The sequence below is a fragment of the Monodelphis domestica genome, chromosome 2, assembly GCF_027887165.1.
Source record: "Monodelphis domestica isolate mMonDom1 chromosome 2, mMonDom1.pri, whole genome shotgun sequence".
NCBI lineage: Eukaryota > Metazoa > Chordata > Mammalia > Didelphimorphia > Didelphidae > Monodelphis > Monodelphis domestica.
In genome coordinates this window covers 384,037,220-384,059,223 of record NC_077228.1, presented here as the reverse complement: position 1 = coordinate 384,059,223, position 22,004 = coordinate 384,037,220, and the positions used below count along the sequence as shown (strand labels likewise).

At 36.5% G+C, this 22,004-nt stretch overlaps 1 protein-coding gene across 1 annotated transcript in view; it reads right to left on the bottom strand.

The window, feature by feature from the left end:
* The window catches only part of NT5DC1 (5'-nucleotidase domain containing 1), a 266,402-nt gene that overhangs the window by 21,932 nt on the left and 222,466 nt on the right, over positions 1–22,004 (bottom strand). The window contains exon 11 of the mRNA XM_007484456.3: positions 7,795–7,963. Within this exon, the coding sequence (XP_007484518.2) occupies positions 7,795–7,963 (169 nt within the window). The remainder of the gene's footprint in view (positions 1–7,794; positions 7,964–22,004) is intronic.

Sequence of the window (22,004 nt, the reverse complement as noted above, 5' to 3'; positions counted from 1 at the left end):
GAACAAATTGTGGTATATGTTGGTGATGGAATACTATTGTGCTCAAAGGAATAATAAAGTGGAGGAATTCCACGGAGACTGGAACAACCTCTAGGAATTGATGCGGAGCAAGAGGAGCAGAACCAGGAGAACATTGTACACAGAGACTAATACACTGTGGTATAATCGAATGTAATGGACTTTTCCATTAGTGGTGGTGTAATGTCCCTGAACAATCTGCAGGGATCTAGGAGAAAAACACTATCCATAAGCAGAGGACAAACTGTGGGAGTAAAAACACCTAGGAAAGGCAACTGTCTGACTACAGTGGTTGAGGGGACATGACAGAGGAGAGACTCTAAATGAACACTCTAATGGAAATATTAACAACATGGCAATGGGTTCAAATCAAGAACACATGTGATACCCAGTGGAATCACGTGTCGGCTATGGGGGTGGGGGGAGGAAAAGAAAATGGTCTTTGTCTTTAATGAATAATGCTTGGAAATGATCAAATAAAATATTATTTAAAAAAAAGATATTAGTCTTCCACTTAAGTAACTCATTCCAAAGTTATTTAACATCTTTACTGTTGAATCCAGTGACTTTTGCTCTGACCTTCTTTTCTTTGAATTTTAGGCAGCAATGAATACTGCTGAAAATCTTCTAGACAACCTCTTCTCTTGGCTTTGTGAAAGGGAAGTTAAAACTCCCTTTATCTTAACTTAATCATTCAAGAACTTGGAGTGTCCCTCCTTTCACACTTAGCCAGTCAGACACTTGAAGATCCTTTTACAAGAAAGCTCTCACCTCAAGAAACAGGAAGTGGATCCCATAGGCTCTGCCCCCCTGGGCAGTGGCAGGCAATTTAAGAAACTATGATTGGTTCCTAAAATGTGACAGACTAGCCCACAGTGAGAGAAAGTAGAAACCAAAGAGATAGGAAGTGACATAGGAAAAGGGCTTATAAAGGACTAGACTGAAGAGTTGGAATTCATTCTGTCTTGGAATTCATTCGGTGTTTGAGATTCCACATTAGAGATTCCTGCTGAAAGCGGGATTCTGTGTTAGTGGCTTGAGAGTTCAGCTTCGGTGACTTGCTTGGGTTGAGGAGACCCTGGCTAGAGACGCTGGCTTTTCGGCTCTCCTCTTGTCTTCAGTGGGACGCTCTTTTTGGTGAGACTCTCTTCAGCAACATCAGACTCTCTTTTGGTTGGTAAAATGCCTGGCTGGAGACAAGCTCATAGGCTGGCAAGATTCACATTCAAATTCGCACTCGTGATCTGGAGGCACTTAGATCCGGACGTAGACAATTTAGCTAGGCAATATTTTCTATCTCCTCCCTACATTTTCCTCTCTTTACTATCTCTACTTTGATATAAAAAAGCACTAAAGCTACTAACAGACTCAAGGTTTAATTTTTCAGTATTATAAATGGCAACCATAATTTTTTTTAACTATTACAATTTGGCCAAATCCTTTTTAATTCTTACAGATTCTGTGACACTGCACTCCCTGGGTTGAGTCTTCTTTCTCTGATTGCACCTTCTTTGTCTGCCGGCTCCTTAGACCATGCAGCCAGATGTTAATGAGAGACAGGAGGACCAGAAGCTCTGGTGTGAGGGCTTGCCAAGCCCCTTTCAGGACTGCTCATCCAACTTTGGTGTCTGCACAACACTCAACTCTAACATGGAATTCCAAGAAGCCATAGCCCATGCAGCAGCCAAACCCGGGAAACCAAGGGGCCACAGACCCCTCAGCCAAGAAGGCAGTAAAAGCAGGCCCTGTGGAGGTCATATATTGTGGTCAGACCCTGAAGATGTCATGGTCATCCACAGCATCCAATCCATTGCCAGGCGTGACACAGAGTGAGACTGACAACATTGTACCATTCTGCCTCACTTAAATCCAACTAATAAATAAGTCAAAGACATCACTGTGTCATATCATGGATCCTTTTTGAAAAACAAAGGAGAAATAATAACACTACTATTCTGGTCCCTGAGATATGACTGTCCCCAAGTTCTTTCCTTGGCTATTTTCTCCCTTCTTTTCAACTTCTCTCCTAGGTAATCCCATCTACTCCTGTGACCAACTCCAAAAGCACTAATTCCAATCACTTTCTGGAGCTTCATTTCCTGAAAGTCCAGGTGCTTGCTAGGTATCTCTAGCTAGATGTCCAGTAAGCACTTTGAAGACAATGTCTAAAACTCAATTTATCCCTTTCCCTCAAAAGATTCCATTTCTTTTTCACTAACTCCTATTTTTGTTGATGGTTCTATCATTTTCCCAATCCTCCATATTTGCTACATTAGAATTATTTTTAACCTTCCCTCTTTCTTATCCTCTAGAAACAATCAGGTACCAAGGTCAGCTGATTCTTCTTCCACAGCCATCCCTTCCTTTTTCATTTATCTTAGTCTAGGTCTAGCCAGGTCTGTGTGACCCTGGGCAAATTACTTACCCCTTTTACACCTCAGTTTCCTTATCTGTAAAATGAACTGGAGAAGAAAATGGAAAACCACTCCAAGAAAACCCCAAATGGGGTTATGAGGAGTCAGACACAACCAAAACAACTGAACAACAAAATGTTCCAGGCAGTTGGGTAGTGGTTGGGGGACCCAGATGCAGTAAATAAAACAATTTCTCTCAGAGAACTAAGTCTAGGTCAGGCCTTCATCTCAGACTACCTAGCTTCTGATCTTTGCCCTCTCCAGGACATCCCTCACACTTTGTCATTTTTCTGATACAAGATTCTGGTGTCACTATTATGCACTCAAAGATGTTCAATGGCTCCTGACTGCCTACCAAAGAAAGTAAAAAATATGTATGATGGTATTTAATGCCCTCTCAAATCAAACTTCAATCTACATGAAACAATATTATCAAAACAGGGAGAATAGAATTACAGAACCTACCTCTGAGAGTTGTTGAAATTGCTTTGTAAACCAAAAAGGACTATGGTAAAAGATTACACAGGAGCAGCTAAGTGGATAGAGCCCTGAGCCTGAAATCAAGATATGAGTTCAAATTTGGCTCAGATACCTCCTAGCTGAGTGGCCCTGGGCAAGTGTCATAACCCTATCTCAGTTTTTTCATGTGTAAAATGAGCTGAAGAAGGAAATGGCAAACCACTCCTGTATCTTTACCAAGAAAACCCCAAAAGAGTCTGAAAAAACTGAGCAACAAAAGAATGCAGAATTTTCACTCTGAGTTTGGCATAATTGTTTTTCTAGTCTCCTACATTCATGCTTGGAGTTCCCTTTGCTGCCTCACTTTTCTTCATTGCACACATACATTATACCCGCCTCCCCTCCATCTGAAAGAATCTCTCTTCTTTCAAGGCAGAGTTCAGGCAGCATCTTCTACATGAGGTCCTTCTTGATTCTCTCAACTGCTACATGACCTCCCTCTTGGATTTGTAGTTAACTACTTTGTATTTATTCTGTGTAGTTGCAATCTGTATATAATTAGATACATCCTTTACTTCCTTGTTAGAATTTTAGCTGAGTGGAATTGTTTTATTTACTGCATCTGGGTCCCCAGCCAATACCAGACTGCTTGGCACATTTTGTTATTGTTCAGTTGCTTTGGTTCTTCATGATCCCATTTGGTGTTTCCTTGGCAAACATAGTGGAGTGGTTTGTCATTTCCTTTTCCAGTTCATTTTACAGAAAAGGAAACTGAGGCAAACAGGGTTGAGTGATTTGCCTAGGGTTACACAGTAAGTGACTGAGGTCAGATTTGAACTCAGGAAAAAGATTTTCCTGACTTCAAGCCAAGCTCTATCTACTGGGTCACTCAGCTTCCTCTTTGAGGGGTCTTTAATCAATACTTGTTGATTGATAGACTGACTGATTGCCCCAGGTCACCCTGCTAGTGTGTGGCAGAGAAGGGATTTGAGTTTGGATCTTGTGATTTTTAAACACAGTGATCTGTCTATAGAGTCATGCTGCCTTTCAGGTAAGAGAGAAATGTTATTCCTGGAAAAAGACCCTGAAGGAAGGCAAAAGAGCATGGGACTGTGGGCCCAGGTAGGACATTAAGTATAGCGAGGATGAGGGGTATATATGCTTCTGTGCATAGAGCAAACATGGGGAGAGTAACTGATGGTGAGAACTTTTGAAGGGGGAGTTGAAAGTCAAGCATCTTCTGGTGAACACCCTCCATCTTCTCAGGGAATGTGGTTTAAGTTGTGAACTTTCTGTGAGAAGAAGAGATTTCGAATGGTTGCTTTCAAATTAGATAGCTTTACCAAGATTAAGAGCGTCAGCAGAGGGCTTAGCAGAGATGATGTATCATCAATGTATGGTAGGTATAATTATTTCAATTTCATGATTTTCACACTCTGTAATCAGCATCCTGAGTCAAAGGATGGAAATTATTTTACAATTTAATTTACAATGTTATTATATAATTTATATTATATTTATATAATTTGTATTATTATTTTGAATGTTATTTATTACCTGTACTCATAATAAAAACTAAAGACACATAAGCAACTGAAATATTTTTGTAGGTACACAATCCAAATTATCTTTTTTTATGTGTTGTCATCTTGCATTGGTCCACATGGAATTGGATTATTTATCATTATATTTATTATATTATTTATATATTATTTGCATCATTGATAATGGAAGCTTACTTTCAAATATTTTCATTTGCTGTTTGCAATTTAAAAAGACCCTAAATATTTATTCTTGATACATGAAGTTCAAAGTTTCTCTTGTCATTTAAAAGTATGTAAGATAAACTGTTAATACAACACCAGATCTGACAAGGCCAGAATTATATGCTATAATGATTATGGAAGTGGATTCCAGATTTAGGTATTTTAAAAGTATATCATTGAACTTCCAAAATTTTTTTTACTGATTTAGAAAAAAACATAACAAAGTTCATTTGGAAGAAAAAAGGACCAAGGGTATCCAGGGAAATAATGAAAAAAAAATACAAAGGAAGGGGGCCTTGCACTCCCAGATCTCGGACTATATTATAAAGCAGCGGTCATCAAAGCAATTTGGTACTGGCTAAGAGACAGAAAGGAAGATCAGTGGAATAGACTCGGGGTAAGTGACCTCAGCAAGACAGTATATGACAAACCCAATGATCCCAGCTTTTGGGACAAAAATCCACTATTTCATAAAATCTGCTGGGAAAATTGGAAGATAGTGTGGGAAAAATTAGGTTTAGATCAACACCTCACACCCTACACCAAGATAAATTCAAAATAGATGAATGACTTGAACATAAAGAAGGAAACTATAAGAAAATTAGGTGAACACAGAATAGTATACATGTCAGACCTTTGGGAAGGGAAAGATTTTAAAACCAAGCAAGACATAGAAAGAATCACAAAATGCAAAATAAATAATTTTGATTACATCAAATTAAAAAGTTTTTGTACAAACAAAACCAATGTAACCAAAATCAGAAGGGAAGCAACAAATTGGGAAACAATCCTCATAAAAACCTCAGACAAAGGTTTCATTACGGAAATTTACAAAGAACTAATTCAGTTGTACAAAAAAATCAAGCCATTCTCCAATTGATAAATGGCCAAAGGACATGAATAGTCAATTTTCAGATGAAATTGATGATGAGCAAGGCTGTCTGTTAGGTGCAAACAAAAACAGTCTTTGAAATCTTACACATTTGTATATTTGTATATCACTTACTGAATGTTTAAAGGTTATCTGGGTCATCATGTACTTTTTTCATATGAATAATTTTCTGTAAACACTGTGCAAGACATAATTGAACATCAAAGTCTTTTTTTAGAAAATGAGCTAGATATCAGTCTGTAATACGTATAGGCAAAATAAACTTAACCAGTTGGATATCTGAATACATCAGAGGCCATCTACAAGAATAAAATGTAAGACTGTTTGTTCTTGGGGAAAAGCAATATACACATATTGAAGAACAGAAAATTAAAGTTTTTCCCCATGGAATTAAATTTTGTTTGACAAATATTTATTAGGCATCAACTGTATTTAGGAAAAAACAGTAAACTTGAAGACAGAGAGCCAGTCTGAGAGCTAGGGCGACAGAGGTTCGAGTCTCCCCTCTGACATACACTGACTGTGCTCCTGGACAAAGTCATTTAGCAGTTGGTTCATGTAGGAACCTCTCTAGGTCTGTAAGTTGCTGATAAGAGGAAGATCTGCATAGTAGAAGAAGGTTTTCCAACTAGGAGTTTCCTATACCAGTGAAGTCACAAGTCCGGTTCCTATCGCGATGATGCCTTTGTTCTACATGGTGCAGGAAGTTTGGGACATACAGAGACAAAAAGGAATGTGTGCCTGATCTCAGGTTTACACCCTCCTGTTCTGGCTGTCATTAATGATGGTGGTGAAACCAACAAGCACATGGAAACGGAAACACAGGATAACTGGGCGAGGAGGGACACAGATGGGGAAGCGGCTGAGCATCAGAGGTGGGCAGGGGCTCTAAGAGGCAGGAATTGAGAGGGAACATGCAGGAAGGCTTTGCCAGTTTGGCTGGAACACAAAGTTGGGAAGGGAAGTTATCTCAATAGGACTAGAAAGGCAGGGAGAATCAAAGATGGGAGGACTTCAATTCTAGGCTGAGACTTTGTAGCCATTCTTGCGTCAGTGGAAGGAAAGCAGGCCACTCTCTCATAAGCAAGGGTAAAAATGAAAGTCAGTAACTTTTCTTGGAGAAAAGTTTATTTGTTTATCATGAGAGGTTTAAAAGTAGCAGCTAGGTGGTTCAGCAGATGGAGTGTTGGACCTGGAGTCAAGAAGAAATGAGTTCAAATTCAGCCTCAGGAAGCTACTGTGTGACTCTGGGCAAGTCACTTAACCTCTGTTTGCCTTAAAACACTGGAGAAGGAAATTGTAAACTATTCCAGTGTCTTTGCCAAGAAAACCCAATGACAGTGTGGTCTGTGGGAACACAAAGAATCAGACATAACTGAACAAAACCAAGACAGTAAAATGATTTTAGACCCTCCTAAAAAAAGTGGGATGGGAATCAGCCTTATTCCTCTGCTCACTCTTAGCACTTACCTTAAATAAACATGAATGGGCAAATATAATATCTTCATAGTTCAAACTTTGCAAAATACTACTCCTTTATTTTATAAAAAATAACAAGGTTACACATATAGACATATTGAGAATAAATACAAATAAATGTAAAGCAGTATAGGAGAAAGATAATAGTAGTTTGCAGTATGCAGATTAAACTTCTACTTCAGATACACATTTAATAGGCATTTATTAGGCACCAATTGTGTTAAATTCTATGCTAGGTGCTGGAATGAATTCATAGGGAAATTATTAGAGTTGAGTTGCTCAATATTAGTAATGCCATTCATTTTAGACAATCAAACCTTTTGGTATTCAGTGTATAAACCAAGAATGATTTCCATATTTTTAGAGGTAACAAAATTTCGCTGATTTGGGTCTTCCTCCTTTGCCACTGGCAACTTTGTAACTGGGTTAATGAGTCTTCAGGCCCCCAAAATTAATCAGCTATTGGTGAATCTTTTGTTGATGAACCTCCCCAAAGGTGGTTGCTTGGTCCTCAATTATACTCTACTGGCAGGTCTGTATGCAAACCCTTCTAGACCTGAAAGTGTTTGTGCGCCAATGTTATGACACCCTGAGAGTCCAGTGTTACAACCATGCCACAAAAATGGATCTTGGGCTATAATTTCCTGCCTAAATATTCTTAAAAAATAAATCATATTGTAAGTCAATTCCCTAGTGGCAAGATGACAAAATAACATGGGTATGAAAGATAAATGTCATATAGTTATTTACTCTTTCCTTTCCTTACCTGCTATAGCTTCCAGACTTGGGACAGTAATAGTGCTGTAATCATGAATCCGTTTACAAGACCATGTGAAAGTCAACAAATTCTCCATGTTCTCCTTACCCAGAATACCATCAACAAAGAAAGAGCCCCATTGTTTAGAAAATGAATATAAAGGCTTAATGTGCTGCCCCTGAAAGAGAGAAAATAAGGAAAAACAAGTTACATCAAAGTAAGATCATGTAATGGGTTATATACTTTTTTTTCTCTAGGGAAACAGAATTGACATAAAAAAGTAGTAATGCCAGTTACTAATACTTCACTAAACCATTCCTTTATTTGGAACAATAATACAGTTTAGACTGCCATTAGAGTAGTTTCCCCAAAGTGGTCAATACCAATCCTAAGGAATTTGCAGAGAAATGGCAAACAAATGAAAAACAAAACACTGAGGCAGAAACATTGCATGGAAAAATCTGCAAGATGCATTTCTAAAGCAATTATTTTTGGACTAATAAAAAGCTCCAAATGTGTCTTTAGTTTTATGAGTCTTTGTGCTATCCATATTTATTCTGTATTCTCTTTCTTCATGACCACATGAAATCCATCTGCCATTTTTGGGGGTGGGGGTGGGGAAGTACTTCTGCTGACATAAGATCACATGATTTTTTTTTGGTACACCTTAATATTATAAGACCTTTGTTATATACTTAATTGGAGTCAAATTCATAAGGATGAGATTTTGATTTTTAGATGGTATTTATTTGAGAACCTAATAAGGAGGAAATTGCTTTTCACTAGAGACATTTCAGGGAATTATGGAATCTGACAGTTACTTGTGAGAAAATTTTAAAACAATATTTTTAACAACCTGGCTCTAATTTACCTTTCCAGATTTATCATAATTTTTCTTTACATACAATATGGTTTGGGTGAAATGGCTTTTTTGCTTTTTCTCACACATCACTAGTCATCTCCCATCTATATATCATTGTATGTGTCCCCCATGCCTGGGAAAACACTACTTTCTTATTTCTTCCTCTTAAATATTTAGTATCCCTCAAAGCACACTAAAGTATTCCTGTCTACATAAGGTCTTTCCTGATCCACTATGCTCTCAACCTTTAGCTCTGATTATCATTTATTTATTTTATATATGCACTTATGTACATGTATTGTCTTCCATAATAAAAATATTAGCCCTTTCAGGATAAGTACTGTTCTCTTTTGGTCTCTATGTCCCTGACACCCAACACAGTGCCTGGAAAATAGGAGGCACTTAATAAGTTTCTGTGGATTGACTTAGGGACAAGCTTATTATGGGTTCGAGTTATAGTTGTATAGTCGTTTAGTTCTTTCCAACTGTGGAACTCATTTGGGGTTTTCTTGGCAGAGATTCTAGAATGGTTTGCCATTTCCTTCTCCAGCTCATTTTACATATGGGGAAATTGAGGCAAATGGGGTAAGTAACTTGTCCAGGTTCACATATCTAGTAAGTGTTTGAGTCCAGATTTGAGCTCAGGTGCTCCTAACTCCAAGGTTATCACTCTCCACTGCTACTCCTATCTGTATATAGCTACAAGCAAAGCTATTAAATATTCTACTGCCCAGATCTCTAATATCCTTTCTGCTCCAAAATGATTTAAGAATCTGAATGTAAGGGATGATGGCAATTTTTGGCACTACATAAATCCTGATGTAAAATTTTCATTTCTTTTCCTATGTAAAAATGGAGTTTTTTTGGCAGCATAATTTTAATTTTACCTTCATTATAGGTCTTGTATCAGTTTTGACAGAAAGAAACATTTAACCTTGCTGTGAATCAACCAGTAAGATTTTAAAATAATACCCAAATGTATGCTGCAATACATAGGTATAGGCCTCAAAGAGAAGATGCCACCACCTCTTTTAGTAAACCTTTAATCTCATAAGGAAGACATGACAAATACGTAATCAAAGGAACTATAATAATTACTCAAGTGTGCAAGAGTAGTTTAGCAATTATTTCACTGGTGAACTGGAGAAAGGTGAGACATACTCATTTTTTCCCATGGCATTTAGTAATAGCCTAAAATGAATTAGTTTTTCCATAAACTACTAGAGTGTCATAAGTCTGCTTGCTTCAGGGAAAATTTTTTGAAAGTTCTAATGAAATTCCCCCCCCTTTTTTTTAATTTTAAAGTGTCAAATACATGTTCTGTGGAGACCTAATTATAGAAATGTTATACTGCTGTCACAAATTTGGCATATTACAGCATATACTCTTAAATTCCATGAAGAACTTTCTGCTCATAGAACATGTAAAATACAGAATTGCCTTTAATAGTTAATATTGCATTTAACTCCAAACTCAACAAGATAGTAATTCCTTTTATGTGAAAAGGGAAATATCCATACAGAAGAAACACTCAACAGCTTTAACATTGCTCTTGTATGTTATATTGGTTAACCACAGAAAGAAAAGGAACTTGTATTTATAGTGAGGCCAGGAAAACTGGACAGCTGCAAAGGATCAAGCCTCCAAAACACTTAACAGGAAAAAGGTTATACAGGTGTGCCTCACTTTATACAAAGAGTGTGGGTGGCAGAAGGAATGATCTTATAAAATTGTAAGAAAATAATTTTTTTGAAACCTGAATTATTTCATTAATTTATTTCAATTTCTGAACTGCTTTCTGGATTTTTTTCAATAGTTATCTTTCAAGTGTCTCTATCCTGCTCCCTCTAAAAAGTTAACAAGTATCAGAAGCCTGAGTGAGATTTTAGGGGAAGGAAAGCATCCTTAGGGCAGCGAGGGATCCCAATGGATAGAGCCCTGGGCCTAAAGTCAGGAAGACTAATCTTCCTGATTCGAAATCTGGCTTTGGACACTATGGAAATGGCAAACCATTCCACTGCCAAGAAAATCCCAAACAGGGTCACAAATGACTGAAAAAATGATTTTAAAAAATGATAAAAGTCATTCTCACATAATGGAATAACTCCTTAATTTATTAGTTACTTAAATTGAATGTTTGCTAATGGGTTTTGTTTTTTAAGTAGGACTCCTGGTAAAGATTTCATTAAGTAACAACTTACACTACATCTTCTAACTGGTCCTAATAAATTATTAAAATTTCCCTTAAGGCTGGAGACAAACTGAGCCACTTCATAAAAGAGTGGTAATACCAGAATTGTCATTGGGGGTTGTGAAGTTTTTTTTAAAGCTTTTCATATGATGAATCCTTAATGCCTCTTATTCCCCAATTACTCACTGGTAAAACTGAGGGAAAAAAATGTCCAGATATCCTAATATGGAGGCAATTATATGTTATAGAGCAAAGACAAATTGAAGTCAGGGAGATTTGAGTTCATATTGAGTCTCAGACACTTTAATAGCGGGGTGATGCTGGGCAAGTCATTTAAACTCTATCTGCCTCTGTTTCCTAATCTATAAAATGAGATAGTAGTTTATAAGTTCTTGATTGAAAACAAATTTATGTTTACCAAAGAGCTAAAATAACGGGAAATATTGTTTAATTGAAAGTTACAAGAAAAGTTGGTTTAGGCAATGAAATAAGATAATTTGCTTTTTTTTTTAAATTTTATAATATTTTATTTGTTCATTTCCAAGCATTATTCGTTAAAGACAAAGATCATTTTCTTTCCCCCCCCAATGCCCCCATAGCCAACATGTGATTCCACTGGGTAACACATGTGTTCTTGATTCGAACCCATTGCCATGTAGTTAATATTTCCATTAGAGTTTCGTTTAGAGTCTCTCCTCTGTCATGTCAGTTCACAACTCCACCAGCAATGAATTAATGTCCCTACTTTGCCACATCCCCTCCAGCATTCATTACTTTCCTTTGCTATCATGTTAGCCAATCTGCTAGGTGTGAGGTGATACCTCAGAGTTGTTTTGATTTGCATCTCTCTGATTATAAGAGATTTAGAACACTTCTTCATGTGCTTATTAATAGTTTTGATTTTTTTATCTGAGAACTGCCTATCCATGTCCCTTGCCCATTTATCAATTGGAGAATGGCTTGATTTTTTGTACAATTGATTTAGCTCTTTATAAATTTGGGTAATTAGATAATTTGCTTTTGATGGTGAATGTTACCAATTTCAGGTTGAAACTATTCTGCAAATTCAGCAATCTATCATTGACTATCTTGGTAATAATGATAATGTGTTTTCTTTTTTAATAGTGAGAATATAAAACATACCTTTTTCTTTTTTCTTTACAAAATGATCTGATTATTTCCTTCATTTAATTTTTCACTAATATTGACTTTCAAAAGGAAATCAAGATATTTCTCAATTTGCTAGGCATTTTATTATGTAGTCATCAATCTACTTAAATTTGCAAATGGCCTTGAGATCACTTCTTAAATGCAGTTGTGCTAGATTTATAGCTACAAAGAATGTGCAGAAGCAACAGCATGAGAGTCAGGAGATTTGGATTTTAGACCTGACTCTATCACTAACTAGCAGTGTTAACTCCTATGTATCTCACATTCTTTACCTGAAGGATAAGAACTAGATGACTTCTAGTGTTTGTTATGGAACTAAAATTCTATGATTCAGTGACATTCCATAACATATATGTTTGTGTTTTTTAAAAGTAATTTCCATAATGGCTGAATTGGTAAATTACTAACTTCTTGTGCCCCTCTCCCCATCACAATACATACCTTTCCCTCACTTTCCTCTTTTGTGTTAAGGGCACAACCATCTTTAATCACTCATGTTCTTTTTTTAAAATGTATTTTATTCTTTTTTGAAAATTTTATTTAATTTGATGATTTAGAATACTTTCCCATGGTTATAAGATTCATATTCATTTCTTCCCCTCCCCCATTCCCTTCCTGTAGCTGGTGTGCAATTCCATTGGGCTTAACATGTGTCACTGATCAAGACCTATATCCATATTATTAATATTTGCACTAGGGTGATCATTTAGAGTTTACATTCAGAATCATATCCCCATCGACCCATCTGATCAAGTAGTTGTTTTTCTTCTGTGTTTCTACTCCCACAGTCCTTTCTCTGGATGTGGAGAGTGCTCTTTCTCATAAGTCCCTCTGGATTGTTCCATTACATTTTATTGTATAACAAGGTATCAGTCTCTGTGTACAATATTCTCCTGGTTCTGCTCCTCTCACTCTGCATCAATTCCTGGAGGTCATTGCAGTTAACATGGAATTCTTCCACTTCATTATTCTTTTGGGTACAATAGTATTCCATCACCAATATATACCACAATTTGTTCAGCCTCATTTTCCAATTTTTTTGTCACCACAAACAGCGTGGCTATGAATATTCTTGTATAAGTCTTTTTTCCTTATTATCTCTTTAGGATACAAATCCAGCAGTGCTATGGTTGAATCAAAGGGTCTTACACAGTCTTTTAGCACCCTTTGGGCATACTTCCAAATTGCCTTCCAGAATGGTTGGATCAAGTCACAACTCCACCAGCAATGCATTAATGTTCCAATTTTGCCACATACTTTCCAACATTTATTAATTTCTTTTGCTGTCATGTGCTTATTAATAGTTTTGATTTCTTTATCTGAAAATTGCCTATTCATGTCTCTTGCCCATTTATGAATTGGGGAATGGCTTGATTTTTTGTACAATTTATTTAGCTCTTTATAAATTTGCGTTATTAGACCACTGACAGAGTTTTTTGTTATGAAGATTTTTTCCAAATTTGTTGCTTCCCTTCTAATTTTGGTTACATTGATTTTGTTTGTACAAATCCTTTTTAATTTAATGTAATCAAAATTATTTATTTTACATTTTGTGGCACTTTCTAAGTCTTCCTTGGTTTTAAAATCTTTCCCTTCCCAAAGGTCTGACATGTATACTATTCTGTGTTCACCTAATTTACTTAGTTTCCTTCTTTATATTCAGGTCATTCACCCATTCTGAGTTTATCTTGCTATAGGGTGTGTGATGTTGATCTAAACCTAACCTCTCCCATAATGTCTTCCAATTTTCCCAGAAGTTTTTCTCAAATAGTGGATTTTTGTTTCAAAACCTGGGACCTTTGGATTTATCATAGACTGTCTTGCTGAGGTCACTTACCCCAAATCTATTCCACATATCCTCCCTTCTGTCTCTGAGCCAGTATTATATATATTTTGATGACTACTGCTTTATAGTACAGTTTAAGATATGGTACTACTAGGCCACCTTCCTTCACATTTTTTCCCCATCATTTCCCTTGATATTCTTGATCTTTTGTTCTTCTAAATAAACTTTGTTATTGTTTTTTTCTAATTCAGTAAAAAAGTTTCTTGGTAGTTTGATGGGTATGGCACTAAATAAATAAATTAATTTGGGTAGGATTGTCATTTTTATTGTTAGCTTGTCCTACCCACAAGCAATTAATGTTTTTCCAATTATTTAGATCTAGTTTTAATTGTGCGGTGAGTGTTTCACAGTTGTGTTCATATAATTCCAGGGTTTGTCTTGGCAGATAGAATCCTAAGTATTTTATATTGTGTAGGGTGATTTTAAAGGGAATTTCTCTTTCTAACTCTTGCTGCTGGGATGAGTTGGCAGTATATAGAAATGCTGATGACTTACGTGGGTTTATTTTGTATCCTGCAACTTTGCTAAAATTGTTGATTATTTTCACTAGATTTTTTGGTTGATTCTCGAGGATTCTTTAAGTAGACCATCATATATATCATCTGCAAAGAGTGATAGCTTGGTCTCCTCATTGCCTATTTTAATACCTTCAATTTCTTTTTCTACTCTGCTACTACTAGTGTTTCTAGTACAATGTTAAATAATAAAGGCGATAAAAGGCATCCTTGTTTCATTCCTGATCTTATTGGGATTGCTTCTAGTTTATCCCCATTCCAGATGATGCTTTTAGATATATACCCATTCCAGATGATGGTTTTAGATATATACTGTTTATTATTTTTAGACAAGGCTCATCTACTCCTAAACTTTCTAGTGTTTTCAATAGGAATGAGTGTTGTATTTTGTCAAAGGCTTTTACTGCATCTATTGACATAATCATGTGATTTTTGTTAGTATCCTTGTTGATATGGTTAATTATGTGAATGGTTTTCCTAATATTGAACCATCCTTGCATTCCTGGTATGAATTCTACCTGATCATAGTGAATAACCTTTGTGATCACCTGCTGGAGTCTTTTTGCTAGTATTCTATTTAAGATTTTTGCATCTATATTTATTAAGGAGATTGGTCTGTAGTTTTCTTTCTCTGTTTTTGACCTGCCTGGCTTTGGAATCAGTACCATATTTGTGTCATAAAAGGAATTTGGTAGAACTCCTTCTTTGCTTATTATGTCAAATAGTTTGTATAGTATTGGGATTAGTTGTTCTTTGAATGTTTGATAGAATTCACTTGTGAATCCATCTAGTCCTGGGGATTTTTTTCTTAGGGAGTTCTTTGATGGCTTGTTCAATTTCTTTTTCTGATATGGGGTTATTTAAGTATTCTATTTCTTTTTCTGTTAATCTAGACAATTTATATTTTTGTAAATATTCACCCATATCACCTAGATTGTCATATTTATTGCCATAAAATTGGGCAAAATAGTGTTTAATGATTTCCTTAATTTCCTCTTCATTAGAGGTGAGGTCTTCCTTTTCTTCTTTGATACCTTTAATTTGGTTTTCTTCTTTCCTTTTTTAAAATTAGATTGATCAGTACTTTGTCTATTTATTTGTTTTTTCAAAGGACCAGCTTCTAGTCTTTCTTATTAATTCAATAGTTCTTTCACTTTTGATTTTATTAATTTCTCCTTTAATTTTTAGGATCTCTAATTTAGTTTTCATCTGGGAATTTTTAACTTGTTCACTTTCTAGTTTTTTAATTTGCATGTCCAATTTGTTGACTTCTGCCCTCCCTAATTTGTTAATATATGAATTCAAGGATATAAATTTCCCCCTGAATACTGCTTTGACTGCATCCTATAGATTTTGAAAGGATGTTTCATCACTGTCATTTTCTTCAATGAAATTATTATTTCTATGATTTGTTCTCTAACCTATTTTGGAGAATCATATTGTTTAATTTCGAATTAATTTTTGATATGCCTCTCAATGTACCCTGATTATTATTTTTATTGTATTATGATCTAAAAAGTTGTATTTATTATTTCTTTTCTTTTTTTCACTTGTTTGTCATGTTTTTATGCCTTAGCACATGGTCAATCTTTGTGAATGTACCATGTCCTGTTGAAAAGCTGTATTCCTTTTTGTCCCTGTTTATTTTTTTCCACATATCTATTAACTCTAATTTTTTCTAAGATTTCATTCACATCTCTTACCTCTTTCATATTTTTTTTTTGTTTATCTAGATGTGATAGAGGAAGATTCAGGTCTCCCACTAGTATGGTTTTACTATCTATTTCCTCCTTCAACTCCACTAGTTTCTGTTTTAGAAATTTGGATGCTGATTCATTTAGTGTATACATGTTTAGTACTGATATTTCCTCATTGTTTATACTGCCTTTTATCAAGATGTAATTACCTCCCCTATCTCTTTTAACTAGATCTATTTTTCCTTTGGCTTTGTCAGATATTATGATTGCAACTCCTTCCTTCTTTTTCTTAGTTGAGGCCTAACAGATTTTGCTCCAGCCTTTTATCCTTATCCTGTGTGTGTCTACCTGCCTCATGTGTGTTTCTTGTAGACAAAATATGGTAGGATTTTGGTTTTAAATCCACTCTGTAATTTGCTTCCGCTTTACGGGTGAGTTCATCCCATTCACATTCAAAGTTATGATTACTACGTGTGTATACCCCAACATTTTGATTTTCTCTCCTTGCCCTACCCTTTCCTCTTTCACTATTTCCTTCTACACCAGTGTTGTTTTTAATCAGTACCCCTATACCCCACCCTTATTTTACTTTCCTTTCTCCCCACTTCCTTCTTATTACTCTCTTATTTTTCTTTTGGGGGTCTTTTTAAACTACCCCACACAGTCTCCCTCCCTTTCTATTTTTTTTTAGGGTCTATTGAATTCCCTTCCCCCTCTTTTTCCGTCTCTTTTAAAAAAATCTCCACACACCCCCCCCCTTTAGTTTTCTCCTCTCAATTTCCCTATAGGGTAAGATAGTAATTGATACCCCAATAGATCTAGATGGTCTTTCCTCTCAGAATTGTTTCCACTGAGAGTAAGGTGTGAGTATTACCTTTTAGAATGCTCTTCCTCTCCTTATTATAGTTTTATTCTTCCCCTCGTACTCCCATGTGCCTTTTTGTGTAGTATTGATTATCCCAATTTTCTTGTTTCTTCAAGTATCTCTTGGTGCCATTGTATCCCCTTTCTTTCTTTCTTTTTCTTTTTTTTTAACATATGATTTTAAACCACTTAGTACCTCAGTCTCTACCTAGGAATAATTCTTCTAACTACTATAATAGTGAATACAATTTTTGAGAGTTACAAATAACATTTTTCCATATAGAAATATAAACAATTTGATCTTATTGAGGCCCTTTAAGGAAAAAAAAAGACTCCTTTCGTTCTTATTTATCTTTTCACGTTTCTCTTTGTTTTTGTATTTAGATGTCAAATTTTCTGTTTAGTTCTGGTCTTTTCTTTACAAATATTTGAAAGTCTTGTATTTACTTGAATGCCCATAGTTTCTCCTGAAAGCATATAGTCAATTTTGATGAGATGATCCTTGGTTGTAGACCCAATTTTCTTGCCTTTCTGAATATCATATTCCAAGCCTTGTGATCTTTTAGTGTGGAGGCTGCCAGATCCTATGGAATCCTGATTCCACTGTTCCTTGATATCTGAATTGTCTCTTACCAGCTCCTTGTAATATTTTCTCCTTAGCTTGGAAGCTCTTGAATTTGGCAATTACATTCCTGGGGCTATCTTTTGAGGATTAATGTAGTGGGTGATCTATGGATTCTTTCAATGTCTATTTTGCCCTCTTGTTGCAGAACCTCAGGGCAGTTTTCTTGGATAATTTCTTGTAGTATGATGTCAATGTTTCTGTTTCCAGGTTTTCAGATAGGATTATGATTCTCAAATTGTCTCACCAAGATCTATTTTCCAGTTCAACACCCTCTCAATGAGATATTTTGTGTTCCTTTCTAATCTGTCATCTTTTGACTTTCTGCTTTACTAATTCTTGCTGTCTTGTGAGATCATTGGTTTCTACTTGCCCAATTCTAGTTTTTAGTGACTGTTTTTCAGCTAAGATCTTTTGATTTCCCTTTTTGGTTTGATCTAGCCTATTTTTCATGGCTTCCAGCAGGTCTTCAATTTGCTTATTATTTATTTGATTTCTGGACTTCAATTTCCAAGTGAGAGATCCTGTCTTTTAAAATGTTACTTTCTTCTTGAACTATCTCCCACTTTTTTTTTTGCCATATCTCTTCCATTTTTCTCATAATCTCAGATTTAAAGTCTTCAAGAACTTGTGACCACTTTCCATTTTTTCCCTGAAGGTTTGAGTATGTTCACATGTTCTTCATCTTCTGTTGTCTCTTCTTTATTCTGGATTTTTTCTGCATAAAAGTTATTAAGAGTTAAGGTTTTCTTCTTCTTTTTTTTTTGTATTTGTGGATTTTAGTTCCTGGGGGTTGGTGGCCATTGCCTTGTTTCTTCTTGGTCTAAGTGAGGAATGTGGGCAATCTTTCTATTGGGCTCTCGACAGGTTTTTGCCCTGAGGATATTTTTCCCAGTCCTCAGCAGTGTCTAGCTGCTCTTAGGGGCAGGTCTAGCCCCTAAGAACTTGAAGATTCCCTCATAGACGTCTGGGTGTGGAGTGTAGGCAAGTCTCTGTAATTGAGAGCTGGAGAGGTTTTTACCTACAGGCTGTTTTTCAGATCTCTGTGGCATTTTGCTTTGAGCCACTTCTCTCTGCCCAAGTTCTGTCCCCTATATCCATTTTTCCTTGGGCTCCTGGGGTCCCTAGTCTTGCTGCCCTTATGGGTATATCCAGGCCCTGAGAACTTAAAGATTGCCTGAGAGTGGTCTGGGTATGAGGTGTAGGCAAGTCTCTGTATTGCTTGCTGGAGAGGTTTTTGCCTGAAGGTTTTTTCCAGTTCTCTGTGTCTTTTTGCTATGAGCTGCCCCCTCTGTGCAAGCTCTGCACCCTATCTCCATGTTTCTTCAGCCTCCTGGGGTCCCTAGTCTTGCTGTTCTTATGGGCAGGTCTAGCCCAAGAGAATTTAAAGATTGCCTGGAAGAGTTCTGAGTGTGGAGTGTAGGCAAGTCTCTGTATTGAGCACTAGAGAAGTTTTTGCCTGGAGGCTATTTTTTGGGTCTCTATGGTGTTTGCTGTGAGCTGCCCCCTCTCCCCAAGCATCACGCCCTATCTCAACATTTCCTCAGCCTCCTGGTATTCCAAGTCTAGTTGCTCTTAGGGGTAAGTCTGTGTTGACCTCAGCTAGCCTCCCTCCTAGAAGTTAGATGTTTATCCCATGCTCACTCGAGCTCTGGCAAAGCAGGTGAAGATGAGCTCGCCCCTTGGTGGAAGAAATTTCACCCCCTTTTAGTGTGGAAATGCCCTAACTTTGCCTACCTTCTGTGCTGTGCCCTACTGTGGAACTTCTCTTGTTTGACTTTGGTTTTGTTGTTGTTTGGAGGCACTGTGTCTTGATTGGTGGAGAGGAGAGGTAGAGCCCTGCTTCTACTCTGGAGCCATCTTAACCTGGAATTCTAAACCTTCATGTTCTTAACCTGAGTCATCCTTGATTCTTCACTCTCTTTAATGTCTAGCCCTCCACTCCCCACTTCCCATATCAAAATTTTATATTTTGTCAATTTTATTTTCACACTATCTTTCTAATCCACCCCCTAATCTGTCTACTCACTCCATAACAATTCTTAGTCTAGTCTTATTGTCTCTAATCTGGATTACTGCAATAGCCTCTTGACTGTGAACTCCTAGCCTCTAGCTTTTCAACCCTCCAATTCATCTACTAGGCAGTTGTCTAGCTGATTTTCCTAAAGTATAGTTCTGATCCTATTAATACTTCACTAAAGAATCTTCAGTAGTTTCCTATTGCCTCTACAATAAAATACAACCTTACCTGTTTGGCATTTTATGCCCTTCATAATTTGCCTCTAATCTCTTTCCAGCCTTACATAATATTTTTATTTATTGTTAATATTTATTAATTACTGCTTATGCATGCTACATTCCAGTCAAACTAGCCTGCTCCCTGTCCTAAATATGACGTACATGACATTTCTTTTAACTTCTGTTATCTTGAATATACACCCCCCCCCCATTCTTCCCTCATAAAATCCTTGCCTTCCTCCCAAGCACAGCTCAGATGCCCCCTCTACAAGAGGTCTTTCCAAATGACTCCAGTCTTGCTACTATTCTTCCTGTCTCCTGCCAAATACTAATGATTGGATTTATATACATTTTGTATTTACTTATATTGACTTTCCCTCTCAGGTTACCTTTTTCTATCATAGGTTCATTACATACCAGGCTCCCTTCTCCCCAGCCACATTGGTTAGGTTAGTTTTTCCTCAAAAAGCAGCAAAGCTGTCCCAGGGAGCTGTTAGCTCAGAAAGTTTAGGCTCGAACTGGATTGCCCTTGACACGATCCTCTGGCAGTCTTTTACTGACAAGGCTTCCTGGGTAGGGTTCTTCATACTTGGCAGGTGTTTCTAGACCACCTAAGTCACCACCCCATGCTCTGATGACCACAAACATTCCTATGGAGGAAGGGTGGGGGTCTATCCAAGCTCTACACTGCCACATCCCTGTTGAATATCTTTTTTAAGCTATGATTGAGAATACCTGCTTTTGTTAACTACTGAATGACTTTTGAGTCATTTTGGGTCAACAACCTCTAAATTAACAGGGTACTGGCCTCAATTAGACCTGCCCACCACACCTTTTATTTATTCTGTTTGCATTTTTTAACCTATTTATGCACATTGTTTCCCCACATTCGAATGTGAGCTCCCTGAGGATAGAAACTGTTCTTGTTTTCTACTTTGTATTCTCAGTTTTAACACAGTGTCTAGTACATAGGCATTTAATGAATACTTATGATTGTTTGATTTTTGTACACGTGTTTATCCCCAGGGGATATATAAGCTCTTGAAGGCAAGAATGATTAAATTTTCTTTTTTTTTGGATTCCCAGTGACTAGCCCCTAGTATGCCCTCAATAAATGCTAATTGAATTCATTTGAAAAATGGAGAGCTGAATGAGGATCAGAATAATTCACAATAACTAGTGTGGGCCTCAATTTCCTCCTCTGTAAAAGGACAATACCAGATAGCTTATGAGTCCTAAAAAATGCTTACTGAATTAGAATATGACAGTGACTATCAGATACTCTGTCATTCCAAGGATGTGTTTGATAATGCTAGATAGGACATTCTGGGGTTGAGGTTGGGTTGATAGACCTACAAAAAGACCAATTGTTTTATTTTTCAGAAATACTTATATAAGAGCATGGAATTTGATAACGGGAGACCTGTGTTATTATTATCCTGGCTATAAGAATTATGAGCAAGGTGTGATCATGGGTTAGTTTCAATCTCAATATCTGCTATTGTAAAATAGTGAGAATACTTGAACTACTTTTGCTCTCAGGGTTACTGTTAAGAATGTGTTTCATAAAACAAAATGTTACATAAGTTCAATCTATTATTATTTGAATCTTGCTCTTAAATAATTATTTAATCTTGCTCTTTCTGTTTAAGCTTCCATGCAAAAATTACTACAGTGATTTAACTATAAACATCACTTCCCACTTTCTGGTACAGAAGAATGGTTGACCAGTGGACATGCTAAAGAAGTCAGCATGACCTAAATGGAAAGTTGGCTGTGGAGTAGGAAGGCCAGGGTTCTGTTGGAGAAGTATTTCATGTCTCTAGGACTCAGTGCCTCTTACTCTAAATCTACAATCTTATAACCAGGTCTGAAGTCATCTCCCTCAGTTCAAGTTTGGCTTAGATACTTCCTAGCTGTAATGACTCTAAGTCAGTTACTTAATCCTGTTTGCCTTAGTTTTCTTATCTGTAAAATGAACTGGAGAAGGAAATGGCAAAACATTCTAGTATCTTTGCCAAGAATATCCTGAATGGTTTACCAAGAGTCAGACACAACTAAAAATTGACTGAACAACAACAAAATCCATTAAGATCTATTCAAAATGTTCCCTGTTCTTATTCCAAACTTTTAGCTCCTATTCAAACCATTGCAAATGAAAGTGACATGGAAATTCTCTGCTGAATGTGTGCCCACCCAAGAGTTTCTCTAGAA